Source organism: Trachinotus anak, unplaced genomic scaffold, assembly GCF_046630095.1.
Source record: "Trachinotus anak isolate AG129_WGS33_773 ecotype Australia unplaced genomic scaffold, CSIRO_AGI_Tana_v1 ptg000007l, whole genome shotgun sequence".
Taxonomy (NCBI): domain Eukaryota; kingdom Metazoa; phylum Chordata; class Actinopteri; order Carangiformes; family Carangidae; genus Trachinotus; species Trachinotus anak.
The window spans coordinates 12438818-12457554 of NW_027273858.1; the positions used below are offsets into that span (position 1 = coordinate 12438818).

The 18737-nt window shown below is 41.1% G+C and overlaps 1 protein-coding gene across 5 annotated transcripts in view; it reads right to left on the reverse strand.

The window, feature by feature from the left end:
- Positions 1-457: 457 nt before the first annotated feature.
- LOC139622913 (zinc finger matrin-type protein 4) overlaps positions 458-18737 on the reverse strand; it is a 48718-nt gene continuing 30438 nt past the window's right edge. For 3 of the 5 annotated variants that reach the window (XM_071480629.1, XM_071480630.1, XM_071480628.1), the window contains 2 exons: positions 13469-13565; positions 458-3101 (listed from right to left, as the gene is read on the reverse strand). In XM_071480629.1, coding sequence (XP_071336730.1) covers positions 3080-3101; positions 13469-13565 — 119 coding nt within the window. In that variant the 3' untranslated portion in view covers positions 458-3079. Of the gene's footprint in view, positions 3102-13468; positions 13566-18385; positions 18446-18652; positions 18723-18737 lie in introns of all 5 variants that reach the window. The other 2 variants (XR_011691392.1, XR_011691393.1) reach the window with 2 other exon arrangements.

The following is an 18737-nucleotide window of genomic DNA, read 5'->3' on the forward strand; positions in this document are numbered from 1 at the left end:
GAAAAGTAGTTCTGTGCCGCTAGGGAGTCAGATTTCACAGCATAAAGTTGTCCACATTTTGTACTTTTGCCCCCCTGTGTTTAATCACCTGCCCAATTCTAAATTAAAAATATTCATTCATATCACTTGATTTCTAAATCCAATATTCCCCATTTCACATCTCTTGTCCATTTTGTGTATAAAACTACACAACTACCTCTGGCTGAGGTGCTGTATGATAGTTTGTGTAATAGAAAATTCTGAAAAAAAGATGGTTTGGGAAAGGACATAAATGATAGAGACATTAAGAGTAAAAGGAGAGTAATTAACAAGATTAATAGTTTAAATATTGCAGTGCGGCTGATACTGCAGAGCTGGAGGTTGTGCATGTGTGGTAACAGCTGATCGCTGCCAGTAGAAGCAAATTTCACACATCTACATGGCAGCGCAAACAAACCAAAAAAGAAAAACACAGGTCTGGATTTTGCAAGAGAAAATAGATATAGTTGTCATCTTCATTGTATTCATAAGGTGTGTTTACAAATGTGCTCACAGTACACAGCTTACAGCGAGTCTCCCACTGCCAGTGCAGTTGACAGCTTCACATACACAGACACCCACCCACAAGCATCGTATCACAGAATTCCTACCCATAGATACATCTCTGTCAAATATTATGTAACATCTGCTAAAATATGTGACTCATGGCACAGTCATCCTCTGCACAGAATGTGATATCGACACACACAGACACCGCTTCTATTGTGAGTACACCAGTGCTGGAGAGAGTCAGTGTAAATAATCATCAAAACAGTCAGGATGCACGTTGAAAATGCCAGATGATGTTGTTTTGGTGTTTTTCTTATGGCATTACCGACAACAGGGGGTTGGTAATTTTAGATGTCACGTTAAAATCCAACAGTCTGTCGTCCCGCGTCGCTGTTTTATGAATCCACTGGCGAAACAGTCACATATCAGAGGTTTCTCTGAGGACATGGTGTTTGTGATGATCATGGTTGTCCTCATGAAAACAGCTGTTATCAGAATCCCTCTTAGTGAGTCTGGTCACTCACTGTCTTCCTCATGCTGCATCTTGGTCCATCATCACTGACTCATATGGATGAGTTTATTTTCACTGATGATCATCCATTCAAAACATGACCCACTAACAGACAGTTTATTCTCATTTCAGTGCCAGCATACTTGTATTTTTCAATAATAACATCCATAAGAAGTACATTTCCCTTATCGCCTGTTGGTCAGTGCAGATAAATACTATGAATACAAAACTCTTGTACTTCTTCAAACACAAACTTTGCCTGCAGCTACTGCTTATTTACACAACCCCCCCTTTTTTTTGCTGTGTTAAACTATTTCACTTCAAAACCACATCGTTATGGTTGTTAATACTACAGTGCGTTTGCATAAAAAACCATTACCCATCCATATGTCTGCAGAAGAAAGACAATTTCTAACCAGGTCATTTGTCGTTCACTCTCTTCACCGTGAAATGAACAAAGCACAAAATAAAAACATTTTTAATGTGTTTACAGAGAAAAAAAACAGAGCACGAACCAACAAGAACCGACGGCAGATAGCTTTGCATTCAGTGCTGTGTATCTCAGTGCTTTCCTCAGCTCATAGAAAAATGCTGCCCAGGGCCGATCTCAGCGCCAGCACAGGACACTGGAGCGTGTCTCCTCTTTGCTCATCTTATGGTGCTACAGACCAGTGTTTAAACTTACTTTACAGAGCCTCTGAAGACACTACAGATGGAGGGGTGTTAGACAGTTTGAATTTCTGCATATTAAAAGGTTTTCCTTTTTTGATGACTAAATTCGGTGTTGCAAAGAAGCCTGTTCAGTACTAAAAAGTGTGACCTCTTTGTTCAGATGCAAGCATGTGCTGTAATGCATTACGAAGCTATCACTAAAAAGCAGCGCTATTGCCAAAATGCGCAAGCAATAGGTTTCAAAAAGGCAAGTGAATGCAACGTTTTACATTTTGCATGCATTGAATTACATCCCAGTTGTATTGTACATTGGCTGCTACATGGATTGGGAGTGACGTTTTTTCTCTGGCCATTGCAACAGAAATATAAAAAAAATATCTACATGCCGCCCATCTCAGCAGGAGAAAATTTTTGTCACCTCTGGACTGCATCTGACATCAGTATTCAGTGCTGTGGGAATGTTTTCAACAGTATATGAGTCATAAACTTGCACAAACCCTCACCTTAGACAGGAGTTTAAAAGTCTTTGTGCTGCTTTTCTCCACTGTTTTCTGTACTGTAACCGTGAAACATCTCCAGCTTTTGATTATTTGGAATATGAAAAGATGGATTTCAAAATGACACTTCCACCATCTGAAAAAAATGACACTACATTTATAGACAACACAAGATTTAAAACCAAAAATACCTTTTTTAAAGTTATGGAAATTCATGCAGTCCGTTATGGCTGAGGTTATTGTGGGTTTTTTTGTCCTTGGATTTGAAAAGTGTGGGCCTGAGTAGGTCTCAAGTGGTCTGAAAGTGAGCCATGCATGAGACACCATCAGTATCGCTACATATGAAATGCATGTAGAAGCAGGAGACTGCGTTCAGACTTGGATCACTGTCAGAGCACTTTGGGGGACGGCTAGTTAACAGAGTTATTATTACTGCTGATCTATGACTATCATTGTAATGGTTATTACCTCTCTGGGCAACACACCGACATCAGTTCAATTTTAGGATTGTGGTTCACACAGGAATTATATGGCAATATGCAGCCGCAGTTCTTCTGACGGCTGTTGGTGTTGAGAACTCATATCAAACACTTGGGTGCTGAATAAATCTCAGAGATATATTTTTAGATCAAAGATAGAAATAAACACACTCACAATGACCCACACATGCACACTGCAGATGCAGGCATGGATGCCCATGGCACCCATATACACACACTCACACACACGTAGACACACACACTGAAGTTACTCTGCACTACTTTCTCATACTGTTCAGTTTATGACACAAGTCCTCTTTTCTGGAGTTGTTTATTCCAATAATCTCTTGTCTTCATCTCTTCTTCTTTCCAGAGTGGCCTGTCTCGGTGGCTTACTGCTGGTGTTGCTTCAGGCTGAAAACGAAAAACACAGGAAAGAATTTGTTAGTCTTGTTTTGTCTCTGACACAGGCAGATCTGACAAGACAGGACTCTTTAACCACAGGGAACATCAAGCTCACTGGGGAGAAAGATATTCACTTTCTGCCGTGCTCTGTCCCTGGTAAGTAATCTTCATTTACATGGAAATACATGTCTCATGCCATTCTTAATGATGAGCAAAATAAACAGTCTTCGTTGATAATGTAACAAGACAAATGTGCAGACATGTCACACTGTGACCCTACATTGCTTTTATTGCCTCTGATGCACTGAAAAGAAATCACATCTTACTGGGAATGGCAGCTCTCCTGTATGTGAAGCAATAACCAATAATCCTGTTTCACAATCTTCTCATAATTGTAGCCATCTATTATCCCTTCTATCTGGCTGTTCCCCAAATTAAAACAAAGGACAGAGATAGGAGCATAAGCCCTCATGTTTAAGGTGCAATAATTTACTGTGGCTCTGGCCTTTATCTTGAGCTGCTGATTGTTTGCCATAATGCCAGGTGCTGTGGCTGCACTCTGTAGCTTTATCGTCATGAAACAAAGCCACTCCAGAGGCAAACACGCCACATTTAATTAAAACAAAGCGATAAGTTTGATTGAAGCTCATGCAAAGCAACACCCACCTAGCTGAGAAAGCATTTTTAGTAAGATTTATAGAGACATATTGAGTTTAAAAGACTAAACTCTTCAGTTATTCTGCATCTGATCTTTGCAGAGTAGAGCTGAAATGAAAATACCATATTAGCATTCAGAGTTGGTCTCAGTTATTCAATTGCCTGAATGTCACAACAGAAATTTCTACAACAATGCACTAAGTAATACAATACCTCTTTCATCTCTGCAGCTTTTTTGCATAATTGTTTCTCTTGTCAGTTCGAGGGGCTTTTTAACTTCGTTTGATGATGCACTTTTGAAATGTTTATGCCTCAGTATGAGTCAAGCCTTGTCTGCTTTTACCTCAGTTTAGAGCAGTGCTTCTCCAATTCTTTCTGGCATGCCCCACTTCAGAAGCTGAAAAAAGTTCATGCCCTCCACTCCACAGTTTTTATCAACCATTAATAATGATAGGGAAGCAAGAAATAAAAAAGGATCCATGCTGAATTTTACTGAACTAAAGGTCAGCACCACAAAATCAACAAAGTCTTGTTTATTCCCAACTGAGTTTTACTCCATACTTCCCAGAGTTTTACCCTGGTCACCTCCCCTCACCCTTCCTGCAGATCACCCAGAAGTTTGAGAACCACTTGTTAAGAAAGACAAACAAAATCAGACTAGCATAAAGTGAGAGTAAGATGTTTGTCTCCATACGTGCCATCAGTCTCAGTCTGAAATGAAAACACATCCGCCAAATAGCACAACAAATTCCAGCATGTTCATCACTGTCCTTGTTAAAATGCCACTCCTCAATCGTGTCCTAATTGGAGCTCTGGCCCACACGCATGCACACATACACACATTTCCAACGCTGAGACAGAGTGAGAGAAAGAGGGAGGCACAGGCACCATTGCTGTCAGCACCTATCCCAGTAATGGCTGTTAAAACAATGGCCGCTACACCCTGTCTGCTCTGTCAGGACTCATCCAGCACTTTGGACTCTCTGAGGAGTGGGGCGGGGGGCACGACTCCAGTAGTATGTATTGTGCTCCGGGAGGGGACAGGTAGCAGCGAGGATGGTGGGAACACGAAGAGGGGGGTAGAGAGGAAGCGGTGTAGGGTAGAAAAAGGGGTCAAAGATATACAGCCAGGCAAGTCCCTTCTGAGGGGCAAGTGTGAAAATGTGTAGGGTGTAATACATACTAATGGTGCATTTTTGCAGTATCAATTATTTTTTTGATTGTTTATTTCAGTGGTTTACATCATTTTCTGCTTGTGAGCTCTTAAAATGAAGCTATTTCTCCTTGTGACCGTTCATGAAGCATAACGACCAGCAGCGCAAAAGCCAAAGAGAGTCTTTGTACAATAACATGAATGATCAGTTGTGCAGCTCAGAAATCAGGTCAGAAACGTACAGCCCAGCTTAAGGGTTTCCAACCACTAAATTGTGAATCATTTCTTTAGACCATGGAGTGTCAAAAGTGTAAAATGTTAAAGATCCCCAAGGGGATGTCTTCAAATTAATTGTTTAGACCAGCACCAGTTTTGACCAGTATTCATGTAGATTCAATTTACAATGACATAAAACAGAAAAATGCAGCAGATCTTCTAATTTGAGAAGCTTTCGTTTGAAAAAATGTCTTGGTAGATTAATAGATAGTCAAAATTGCTGCTGAGTAATTTTCTGTCTTATGAATGTCAGTTTACTAAAAATGTCCTCTGACTGCGCTGCCTCTATGAGAGCAACATGCTACAAAGAACCATGGGACGTGTAACTGTGTAGTGAGCTTTCCCTACCCAATATACTACTTTTCATATACTAAATTTGTATTTAACACGCACAGATTCTGAAAGAATGAACATATATCTTCATACTTACTATTATTAGTATGTACATTGTACAGTGAACAGTTTGGATGCAGCCAGTCTTAGGACGTACAAGATGATGAATAGTAGGACGAGGGCAGGAAAAATGACAGAGCCGAGGAAAGCAGGAAAGTGGTAGGTGAGGCAGGGGGTGGGGAAAAAATGAGGCCATGGTCTGTGTGGGAAAGTGACTGTTAATACAGTAATCCAATAATGTGTCTCAGGGCCACACATGTGGGATGTGAGATATACTGTTTGAGGATGAGAATGTGGGAGAGAGAGGGCAGAGAGAGTACACGTACCTCTGTGTCCGAGGGTAGTGTTAGGGAGGATGTGAAGGTCACCTTGGCACCCTGTGTGAGTGTGTGTGTGTGTGTGTGTGTGTGTGTGTGTTTGTGAGGTAAACGCAGTCCTGCAGTAGCAGTTGCTAAAGCAGCTGAGCTATGAGTCATGATTCAGGCGTGACCCCCCACACCCACCCCACCGCCCTCACCTTATTAACATCACAGACAGTGATGCTCAGGGCTGTGTGTGTGTGTGTGCTTGTGTGATTTTTTTTTTTTCAGGCAGAAGGTGTGAGGGAAGACAAGTGCCTTTGGGGGAAATGAGGGCAGCCTAAGGCCTGAGCCTGCATATATGTGTGTGTGTGTGTGTGTTCAAAGTGTGACAGAGGAGGCATGTGTGAGGACAGCTAACCAGCGACAGTCCTGAATTAACCTTTCACCTTGCCTCAAGCAGGGAGAGGATGCGTATGCACACACACATATTCAGACCATGACACACGCACACACATACATGCAGCAGGCCTGCACTATTAACAAGTCGATAGTTCAACCATTTGCATTCAGAGTTACTTTACACTAAGCACTGTAATCTCTCACACTCGTTGCCGCCCTCTCTGTCTCCCTCTCTGTGCCTTCTCCTCTTATGTGCATTAGTTTGTTTTGTAGTTTGTGTGTGTGTGTGTCCTTTGTGATACTGATGCTGAATAATTACCAGGGTGAGTAGGCTAAATGGATTGTCCCTGACCTCACCATCATACCCTTGGGCCCTGCGTTAACATCAGCATCAACATCACACACACACACACTCGTACACAAGCACACGTTATGCTCATAAACACACATAAAGGCAGGCCGGAGGTCGGACTTGTATAATGAAAAAGCGCCCAGAAAGCAGAGGCCATACGGGCGATGTGAACATGAATAATATTATACGGTTAGTTAAAGCCAAGCAGTGTCATTGGTCAGAGATTCAGCTATTCTGACAATTCCCATCAAGTAAACCGTACTTTACTGGTTGCTTTGCTTTCTGTTTTGGACTCCAAGGATCTAATTAGTGCTCTCTCTTGTTTTTCATTTTAATAAAAAAATAAAAAGATAAAAAAATAACCTATACTCGGACAAAACCTTTTCAGGCAGGATAAATTTGCTGGTAATTGTTGCATAAAAGCCATCATGGCTTTGAGGATATTCTGTACTGTGACTGAATGCTTTAACAGCACATTTTCTGGCTCAGACTACTGGATATTAATAATAGGAACAACGGTGAACCAGACAGAGAAGGATTTATATAATAGAGCCTGACCTGACCAGGTCATGGTAGCACATCTTCTTTAAATTCAATGAAGAAATAGTTTATATAAAATGATAACAATGAATGCTTGTCTGGGTTTAAGCTTCTCCGCTGGTCAGTCCTTCTCTTTGGAATTACCTCATTCTGTGTCACATTTATTTGCGTCTTTGTCTGTTTGTTTGTGTTGCCTTCATTTGAATTTCCTGCTTGAATCCATACTGAGTGGAAAGACATAAAGCGTTAACTTTCAAGGTTTGATTTACTTCCAGTGCTGCAGAGAAGCTGTTGTAAACCTATTGCTTTGTGACCTGAGCTTGTTTTTATCTTTGGCAGTTTACTGCTTACCTTCTATTGTACAACTGGACTTGAGCTTCTACTTATTAGAAATAGAAAAAATGGCAGTGCTCTAAACTTTTTCACCAGCAGTGTATGTGCAAACACATGAATAAAAACATCTTGACTAGGGCTGGGGAATTACCCGAAAAAGTATCAAAACCGACATGTAGAACCTCTCACCAACTTAATCTTGCTCGTGTTAGTTCTTATTCACTCAAAGCGAAGCTGGCAATATGGATGACACAAGCACAAGTACTGAGCCTCAACCCGAGCAGTGTATACCTTTTAAAAAAATAAAAATAAAAATAATAATAATAATAATGATAATAATAATAATAATAGAAAATGCCGTGTGTGTAGTTTGGGCATGTTTTGGCTTCAGTGAGGACGAGACCGAACAAAAAGACATCAAATGCGAACACTGCAGAAACCAATTTGTTTAATCTCTCTCTCACAATTATGTTGCTGAATATTAAGACTGCGTGCTTCAAAAAGAGTAGCCGATAAGCACCAAAGTAATTGTTCATTAATTGTAATCCAGGTAATAGTTGAAGTCATAATGCCCAGCCCTAATCTTAAACAATAGGAGACTTTGAGCATAAGAGTGCTACAGTACAACAACACATTACACATCAAGTTGTTATTGCTTTGTACTGTTGTTGACTTTCATGGAAGCAAAACAACAAATAAAAATAAATAAATAAAAAATTGAAATATTACAGAATAAAATAAACTCAAACAAACTTTTCATGAAGTTCTTAGTGTATCCATCTGTACATCTTAATTGTGTTGTACATAAAAGATCAAAGTTTGTCAGCTCCTGCTTTCATACTGTTACTTAGACACGGCCTTTTAGTTTACCTCTTGCATGCATGAAGTTACCACTGGGACCAGATCTTCACAAGACTTGCCAGATTTTAATACAGTTGAAGGGCTGGAAAAAAAAAATCCGCGTCTGTCGGCTGACAGCCTTATATTAATTCTTTAATTTTCACAAATTAGCCATTAGTTTTTAAGAGAACTTGAGCCAGGAACCAACATGGGGATTTAATGTTCATCTATCTGATTCAGTTCTGTCTGCTGCTCACTTGTGCTCCTGTCTGCTGGCCAGCTAAGTTCATTGGCTTAATTGCAACGCACTGTAAACTGTGAAAATGTTCTGCCTAGTTTATCTAGTTATATCGCTGCTGTTATCATCTTGTACAGGTCCAATTACAGCAGCCAGTCTGTAGCGATGGTGCGGAGTCTGCACCGTTTCAAATGACCTGCAGCTGACTGTGTATGAAGCAGTTGCAGGGTATAGATAAGGAGAGTTGGCAGATAGATGCATCCAGCTGTTTAATGAAAAGAGAAATCTGTTGTTGTTTTATGATGACACGGTCCTAATGCCAAACATCTCTCACACACACACACATACAAAAGTACACACAAATAAATGTAGCCCCACACACAGTTTTCATGGATGTTTCTTCGGTGAGAGCTAATCCCCCGCCGCTGTCAGCCGTGCTTTCGTCTTCTTCAGAAAAGCTCCTTATACAAGCCAAAGCTCATCCTCAGTGTAAAGGAACACACACGGCGCACAAGTATACATATGAACACACACACTCAAAGTTAGGGTGGAAGATCTCACGTCACTTTAGCAAAGCCATGTCCACCCTATAAACAACCCAGAGATATAAACGGCCCCATAGCCTCTTTTCCATAAGTACTCTCACCCATTTCTATATCTATGTCAAATGCATGCACATATACAGATAGCTATACTCAAATATAAAACACATTTGTGCAGCACAGCACTCCATAATCAGGCTTGTATTCTTAAAGTAAATAGAATTAGTCAAACCATTTTTACTCAGGCATGTTGTGCAAAAATACACCAACACTAATGCAAACACATGCACAAACACACAGCCTATATTCAAGGGCCCTTACATCCTCTTCTTTCTAAACTTGCAATGCCTTAGAGGTTGTCTACTCTCATATTTGTGCTGCTGCTGTGTGTGTGTGTGTGTGTATAACCTCCTTTATCAGCAGAAAAGTAAAACTTTGCACAATGTGCTGCACAATACAGTGTGACAGAGGCATTAGTTGCTATCATATCATCCCCACATACTACTGTGTTGCAAAGGATAAAATGTAATGCACATTGATGTGGGAGCGTGTAGGGGATGTGTAATAGAGTGACAGAGACTTCACCTAAAGTGGTTTCTAACACACCCTCATGTACCTGTATTGTGTTTCACCTGAGTGACTGGGTGAAAGCAGAGGAAGTGAGGTCGATGAGGTGGAACCTTTGGTGTTGTTCTGTTTCCCAGAGGATCGATATAGCAGTGGAACAGAGCTGGCAAGGCGTATTTTCAGTATCAGTGTTGAGTCTAACACTCTTAACAGAAGTATATTCGCGGTAAGTCTGCGAGTGCTCAGGGCTGTCGCACTGTAAAATCTCTCGTGCTTTGAGGGCTCTCTCTTGGACTTTTTCACACTTAATGCACACAGTCTAAGTCTGCAATCCTGCAGACATTGCTTCAGGGAACTACACACAATCCTTAGCACTGGCGCATTAAACAGAGTACAGAGTAACCAGTTCCAGATATAATTTTGTCAAACAATATATATCTGGTATATTTAATTGGTCAAATAAAATTACTATTCTGCTGAAATACAAGTCTCACATAATTAGCCACAGAAATGCTTCTGCCCCAGATGTCACAAAGTGCTGCCTTATTTCCAGTAAAGTCTTATTGGTGTTGCTAAGTCAATGAATTTATCATGTGTTTATTTAGAATATTAACTACAATTAAGGCCTCACAGTTGTATGCCACCACCACTCAGACTACAAGATTACATCCCTGTTTATCCAGAATCACATAAAAATATTAACCATTTCTGTGAAATGTTGTCATAAGTGCTAATAAAAAGTGTTTTGTGAGGTCACCTTGACCTTTGACCACCAAAGTCTAATCAGTTCGTCCTCTAGTCCAAGTGAACTTTAATGCCAAATTTGAAGAAGTTCTGCCAAGGCACTACTGAGACACTCGTGTCCAGTATGGACGGACAACCTGAAAACAATATGCCTCCAGCTCTGGCTGACGCCGGCGTGGAGGCAAGGCCTGTGTGATAAGATGGACGAGGGACTCCAAATCTGCTCTTTACCTCTCTGGCTCCACCTCAGGACAATGTAAGGAGAGTTTCTCTCTTACCTTGTTCTGCTCTTTGCACCTTTCTGTCTCCAATACATACTGTTTCTGTCTGAATTACTACATTTCTCCATGCCCACCTGTCTGTCCTCATCAATTTTATTTCAGTCTTTTTCCGTCTCTTTGCCCTTTTTATTTCTTTGGCCTCTGCCTCAAACCTGATGTGTTTTTCTGTCTCTCTGCATCTCTCTTCCCATCTGTCTCTCTGCGTCTGTGGTGCATACGGCACAGTCTCTCTTGTGTGTATCAATCTTGCGCACTCTCTCTTTCTCTCTCATAAACATCAGTTTCAGTGTGTCTGCCCTCTTTTCCTCTTTGTGATGCTAAAACTGACAGACAGAGTTATGAGCCACCATTTTTCCATGATTTACAGCCAAATATCATGCATCTCAACACAGTTTAGCTGCTGCTCTTACCCATGTTGACTTAGAGTGAATTCTGCTGCTTTAGCAAAGAGCTATTTTAGGTGTTCAGTATCTCTTAGTGGCATATAGTTGTTGATGGACATGGCCCTGCTTAACATCTCTTCCCAAATACTGTATATTGAGGAGTTACCTATGGTTATTCCCAAACCTTGTCATGACGCTTTGCTGAGAACTTTCAACCAAAGAACACCTGCCAAATGTCTTTCCCCGCTAAAAAAGAACCAAAATGAACATCACATCAGCATCAAGTAACCTTTCAGTTCTGTTGTACTGATGTAAGCTGCTGTCTCCGCACCTCAGAAAATCACAGTGAATCTCTCTGAATGGAGAGATAGCCCTGTTGCTCACTCACTGGGTAAAGAAAGATCAGTTTGACTGATGGTTTTTGGGTTAGACGTTACTTTTAATGCCCCAGGATGTGCTGTTTTCAGCCCAACCGCAGTTTTATCTCTGTACCTCATCTCTAGCTTTAGGTTCAGTCATTTACACAAATTTTGTTTGCCAGTTCCTTGATGTTCCCTCTTATATCAAGAATTGTGTCTTTAAGCAACTTTGGATAGAGCATTGCATTTCAAAAAAAATATCTTAGTCTATTATTGAGTCCCATTTATTTCTCATATTTCTAGTACAAATCAATTTAAGTGTCTTTCTCGATTTTGTTTAGTGTGCCTCTAGTCTAGCTTGTTTAATATTTGTGAAGTGATTTGCCTTATTTCAAGACACTGACCCTAATTTGTGAAAGTTTGGGGGTATAGGGTCAATCTATTATCCAGTTTTCTTACAACAAACTGTGTAGTCCATGTAGCATCCATGATGATTCCAACCGTAAATAATAAAGATCTTCTACTCTTCACAGTGGCCAATGGATATAAGCATTTGGAATTTGCCCTTGGCTAAAAGAAAATCTAACCTATTTATTTTGTTTATCTCTTTCTCCTTCACTCTCTGCAATTCTCATTCTTGTTTTTCTCACTACACCCACCACTCTCTAAGAGTTAACTTGTTGGCAGAAGTTTGGCATGTGCAGCCCAGACAAGTTGTGCTCTAGGGTGGATAAATACAGTTATTTCAGCTGAAGAGCCCCAAGTCCACCAGGACATAAAGGAAAGGAAACAAGGAACAGCCGCAACAACAGATTTATATCCTCAAGCACCCTTCTATCTGACAAATACTCCATTCATAATGCACTTAATTTCCATTGCAGCGCTTTAAATGCGGATGCAGATATGTACGTAGACACACATACACACCACTTCACTGCCTATAACCATGCCCACAGCGATCCCTCTGTAAATGCATGGAATGTAACTGTTCTAGCCCACTCTCTCTTCCTCCTGGTGGATATAATTTCCATCACATTGGCTGTGATTACATTCTCCATAGTCAGTAATGAAACCTCATTGTATCATTGTCATAGAATAAATAATGCATTATGCTTCCCCAGTCCACTACACATGTCTTAACTTGGTATATAGTATATGTGCATCTTAATTAGTATATCAGTCATCGCATATCTAAAGTTTTAAAGCCCCTACACATCCTATGCATTTTAATGCAAACAAATGTAAAAGTACTAAGTGGAACTGTCCGTCTGCCACACAACACAGTATAAATGGTCAATCCTATTGTCTGAAAACACTTGAAACACCTAATGTAGAAATAATATTTGGATGCAGCTGGATCATCTTAATGACAAACCATGCCAACCATGCCTTGTGTCTTTAGCTCTGGTCAATCAGTCATATTTTCTTTTACATACTTCCTTTCTTACTCAGCCTGTTTGTGCAGCTGACTGCAGGACAGATTTTTGCCATTGAAGCTTTGTTGTCATGTTTTTTCCATGTGAATGCACACTGGCAGACAAATGACACTAGCAACTTCCACGTACTGTGACATCATATCCATCACCTCAATTATGCAGGACTAGAAGAAGACTGTGTTTCAGTTCAAAAGTGGTTTGTGGTTGGCTGCACTTGCAGGCATTATAGCCTCCTTTTGGCTGCATCACACTGCTTCCCTTATAGTCTTACAGTCTCAATGCAATTGTACAAATGGGAATAAAGTGCACACTTTGAGACAGTCTTTCCTCAAAGGCAGTCATAGTGTTGCACTCTGTACTCATGAATAATGCTTAAAGTAGTTGTGTGAGAGATGAAAGAGGTGGCCCTAAGAGAAGGTCCCACCCCGCCCACTTACACACCTCTACACACCTGGCCAGTCACTGCATGAACTGGACATGATCGTTGGATTGGACTGTTTTGGAAAGTTACACACTGTCTCTCTTTCTCAGGACTTGATTGATTGTCCATCCACCCATCCATCCAAAGTTGTTGTACTCACTTGTTCTGATGCTTGGAGCCCTGGAGATGTGCATGGTACTGCTCAATGGAGTTGAGGACAACACTGCAGACACTGCAGGAGTAACTACTGCGCAGCCCTGGAGAGACACAGACACACAACCAAACAGGTAAAGTTGTTACTGTGAGGGCACTTTCAACAAATATGGTTCACAAAAACCCTTGAAATCTGTCACCATCGTCATCATCATCAGCAGGAGTGGCGCTGAGGCCAACATGAGCAACAATAAAAATCTGAATTGATACCAAATAACTGTCTAATTTAAAACTCAGTGCAGGCTAATTTTCCTAATTAGAGTGCATCTGCAAAAAGATTTGATTAGACTAATCATTAGCAGAAAGCCAGTTACATTTTTAGATCCTTAGATCACTGCCTTCCTCTTTGTTGTGTGTGTGTGTGTGTGTGGGGGGGGGTGTGTGTTTGTGTGTGTGAAGGTGCCTTTTTGAAAACTGAATTTCAATAGGGTGAGAAGAATTGGGACACTAGAGGTAAGAAAAGAGCAGTGTAGTACAGCGTATGGCTGTGCGTGCATGCATGCATATTTGTATTGTATTGGCGAACGTGTGCTTGAGATGGTGCGGCTCAGACACAGATGTGAACTAATTAGAGGGTTTGCAGGTGGTCGAGATGGAGACCCAAAAATAGATGGATGAGGATGGAGATAGTGACAGAGTGGGGTGAAGAGTGATTTGGGGGGGGTGGGGTGGGTAGACAGAACAAGCGATAGAGGAAATTTCTGGAGAAAAATGAGATGTGTATAAAAAGAAGAAGGAGAGGAGACAGAGTTATGGTGACGATAATGAGTTATCACACAGTAGGAGTGATGCAAGATACATGCTGGGGTTTAATAACCATAGGAGAAAACATGACACGTGTCTACCCCCCCAAAGAAAATCCTCTTTACACATGTGGTGATTTTAAAATAGCCTTTCTTTCACAAGGGCAGAGGAAGCAGGAGCAGTGCTCTGTGTGTCTATGGGGGTAGGGCAATCAGCAACATGACATCATTGGCTGTGTATTCTCTGCCACAGACACAATGAAGGGCTATATTTGTTTCTCACATTTAGCACACTGCAGAGTTGTCACTGCAGAACTTTACTCAGATCAGTGATGAACAACTTGGTTTGACAAAATAGTCAAAAATGAATCACTTGAAGGTCCCCCCCTCTCTTTTGCCTGTGTGGTTCTTTTTTATTTTCAGATTTTGAAGATGAATGTGTGTAATTCTGTGGGCGTTTGTTGTGACTGAAGTCAGGTGCGCTCTCTTGTGTGTGTGGGTGCCCTTTTCTCTGCTGTCATTACTGTCCTTGAGATTTATGAGTTGTCTGTGTATTCCATCACCTTTTGACCTTCTGTGGTGGTAATTGGTGAAGTATGTTGGGAGATGAAGTTGTAATATTGTTAGGAGTGGTGGGAGGTCATTTAGACTGGGAAGGAGCTGCATAATGTGGCATATCTACTCCCTGTTGTCAGACAGTCAGTCTGTTTCAGGGGTGATTAAGGACAAACAGTCATTTACAGCAAACCCACGGCTGAATTAGTTGCCTGGAGTAAGCACTGCCTTTGCTTAAATGTTGATATTTTGCATTTATTAGGAGCTAATAACTAAGTCTGCATGTGTGAGAGGAAGAAAAAAGCGATAGTACATCCCCTTCTGCCAAAATGTCATTACTTCTGTCCTCTCTTAATGAAAAGGCTTTTAATTGGAGAAGAGATAATTTGGAAAAGAAAGGAATGATAAGTCTCTCACTCATTCTCTTTCCCTTTCTCTGGCCCGTAATTCTATACTGCCGCAAGGATTACACAAAGAGGTCTATTCTTGTATATGCGATTAAGTGTGTTTTATGTGCATGTGTGTATGTGCGCACACACAAAGGCAGCTTTCCCTGCTTTTAGCCTGATTGATGTCACCTCCCCACTGCCTGGCCGAGTAGCACTGATGTACAATATGCTGCAGTTTGTGTCTGTGCCAGAATATGTGAGTGTGTGCCAGTCTTTTGAACAAACACACACACACAAACACACACACACACGGCACATGCACATACAATGTGTTTTGGTGGAAAAAGCAGTTCTGGCATTAGCCCACGCTGTGCCCTAATCCATGTTAATTACATGCAGGGAAAGTGTGTGTGTAACGCGAGTGACAGCACGCAGGGCAGGGTTGTGAATGTGGGTTTTTTGTGAGCATGAGCAGTATTTGTGAGGGTGTTCTAAGCCTTGTTAATTACACAAGAAGATATGCCAGGGAGAGAGAAAAGAGGGGGTAAGATGAGCTAAGGCAGTGGGTGTGGAGCTGTTTGTGGCTGTCGTTTAATGTATAGAGCCTCCCGGCATTGCCGGCACCCCTGGTAGGGAGGCGCCTAAATGCTTGTCAAAAAAGTAATGAGCTACATTCTGCGCACAGAAAACTGAGAAAATTACGTTCTTTTGAAGAGCCTTGTTGCAAAGAAATTTAACATCTTCCTGCAGTTTCAGAGTCTGATATATTTTAACCTCAGCTCAGGCAACATTAATGATCCATTTGGAGCATGATGTTCGTGGCTCCTTCCATTAGGACACTCTGCCAAGCTCTAACTACAGCTTCTTTTATTTATGAGTCTCTTGTAGGTTTTCAGGTGGTGCCCAGCACTGACGACAGTAAAATCTAGTGTTGCATGAACACTGATGGTTAAATAGTGGGATGTTTTTTTTAGAGGCAGAGAGAGGAAATGAGCCTTAAACACACTGTACAACCACAGCTGAACATCAAGTTACATATGGATAATTTTAAGGTGGACTTCACTCTGTTTGCCCTGTCCTTCCTATGGGCCTCACTGCAACTGAGAATCTCACTGTAAAGTACTCATCTGTAATTTTATTCACTGTGGAGGCAGGATAATACTTTACGGAGCTGTTACTACCCCCAGAGCCTTAGTGCTGTGGTACACCATTAGTTTACCATGCGCTTTGCAAGATTAAAAAGGAACTGGATCCAAAAAGAACCCCACTGAGATGCAATCAAAACCAACAGTCTTGACAGTACGTCTCACAGGAATATATCACAAATACCATAGCAGAGAGGGACTGAGCATCGAGTGAGAGTTAGATTGAATCCAAGTGGAATTTTACCAAGCAACAAACTTTGGAGGATTTATAGAGAGACTAATTAGTTTTGTAGTGGATGTTAAAGTAATTGGAAAGACCTTCTGTTTTAGAGTTAAAAAAAAAAAAAATTGAAAAAAAAATCATACACAGGAAACAAACTCTCTCTGAACTATTGCTTTTGGATAAAATGACCAGATTATTTTACATTTTCAGGTCAACACTATAATTTATCACTTTGTGTTTATAATGACCTGATATTAAGGTTGGGTATTGTTTGAACATGTTTGATAGCGGTGCCAATATGGGTTTCGGGAATGGTAACAAAACTTTTCACCAAAACTTTTCACTACCTTTGTTTAATTTAAACAGACTTAGACCCTTTTTTATTTAACTAAATATGGCAAACTGCTTATTTCATAATTGTTGAAGCAGTAATATTTTTTTGCAACTTTGGGGCAGTGGAAACGAGCTGTAAACACAACATAGATATAATATCATCTTATGAAAGGAACATGCTAGTAAGCAGATGCTTACTTACATGTGTAGCAGGCATAATGCTATTTGTTATGTTATGTTTCTCGTGATTTGAAAAATTCAAGTCCAATATAAACTGTGTTTGGTCTCAACCAGCTCCCCAGGGAAATTGTCTGGCTCTTGCAGCTGAATGCTCCGCTGTGTTCACCAGCTAGTTGCTAACTTTGTTTGCCATTTGGTGCTGAGCAAGTAGCTACAGCAGTTTTTAAGAATTTTTTTTTTTTTTTTGCTGAAAGCAGCTGCCTGCTGCTGCTGAAAAGATGCTACAATGCTCCATAGAGATAAGAGGTCCAGCCCAGGACCACAGTATGTTCTCCCCTTTCACATCACATATAGCCATTTGAGCCATTGTGAACATGACAACATTGAGTAGTGAGGTTTTAAATTACACCTCTCACTACAGTGAAGGACGTTTTGTGACTTAAATCAATGTATACCTGATTAAAGAATAAGAAGACTTAGAGCCTTAGAATTAGAAGCCAATTTTCTAGACACTTTCCGACACTTAATGTTAAATATTTTGAACCCCACGTGTAGTTCACATGTGGTTAGTACCTATATGGATATACACTGCCTACAGTATGTCTTGTTTATGTGTGTGTGTATATAAGCCCTCTTGTGCGACTGTGTCACAGACAGTGTTGTCTCATGGGAGAGGAGGTCAGCTCTGTCTCCCAACTCAGGCACAGTAATCAATTACACACAATTTTCTCTGCTGTGGTACTTCACCCTCTCTTGGGTCCTCTCTCTCACACACACACACACACGCACTCAAATCCCAGACACTTATCTCACTGCTTCTAATTCTCTACTGAGTCTCCGGAGAGAAGAGACAATGCGTCGGCTCTGTCTTGAGGGGTTTCTCCCCCTGTCGTGATTTATGTAAAGACACAGCCGAGTCAGCCGGGCTCCATCCTGCGCCAGTAGCCACCCCCACTGAAACTCCCTCGTCCACCTCTGTAATCCATCTCTAAGGGTTTTGTCTGGCACCTAGCCATGGAAAATAACGACATTTTCCCCTGTGCCTTGTCTGCACAATTACACCAGAAAAATCCAAGAGTAAGAAACGGTGTCAATATAAATGTCATGGGGATTTTGTGATATGTTTTTGTTGTGAGAGTGTGAAAGGGAGGGGCAGAAGATGGGGAGAAAGGAGAAAATGTGAAAGTACAAGTAAAGGTCACTATCATCAATAGGACACAACCAGACAATACAGCAAAGCAGACTTTGTAGCCGTAGTTTAGAGAGAGAGGGAATATTGGTGTGTAAATAATTCACCTGTGTCTCGTGGGGAGCTAATGAGGATGACAGATGAGACATGACGAGAGATCTGAGCCCCTGGTGGTGTACACACACACATTTACACACAACACAACCCCAACAACAACAAACAGAGACACAAGACAGAGGATAGCAGTGGGAGAGGGTGGGAAAAGATAAAAATAATGTAAAGAGAAAATAGTTCCACAAAGGAGGAAAAAAGGACAGAGATGAATCTGCACTTGGCTGAGACCAAATTCCTCATACCCCCCCTTCTTCTCTCACTTTGCTCAGCTGCCGCCTCGCGTTCGACCCTCCCTCTGGGATTACACCCGGAACACCTGTGACTTCACACCTGAAGTGGTGATAA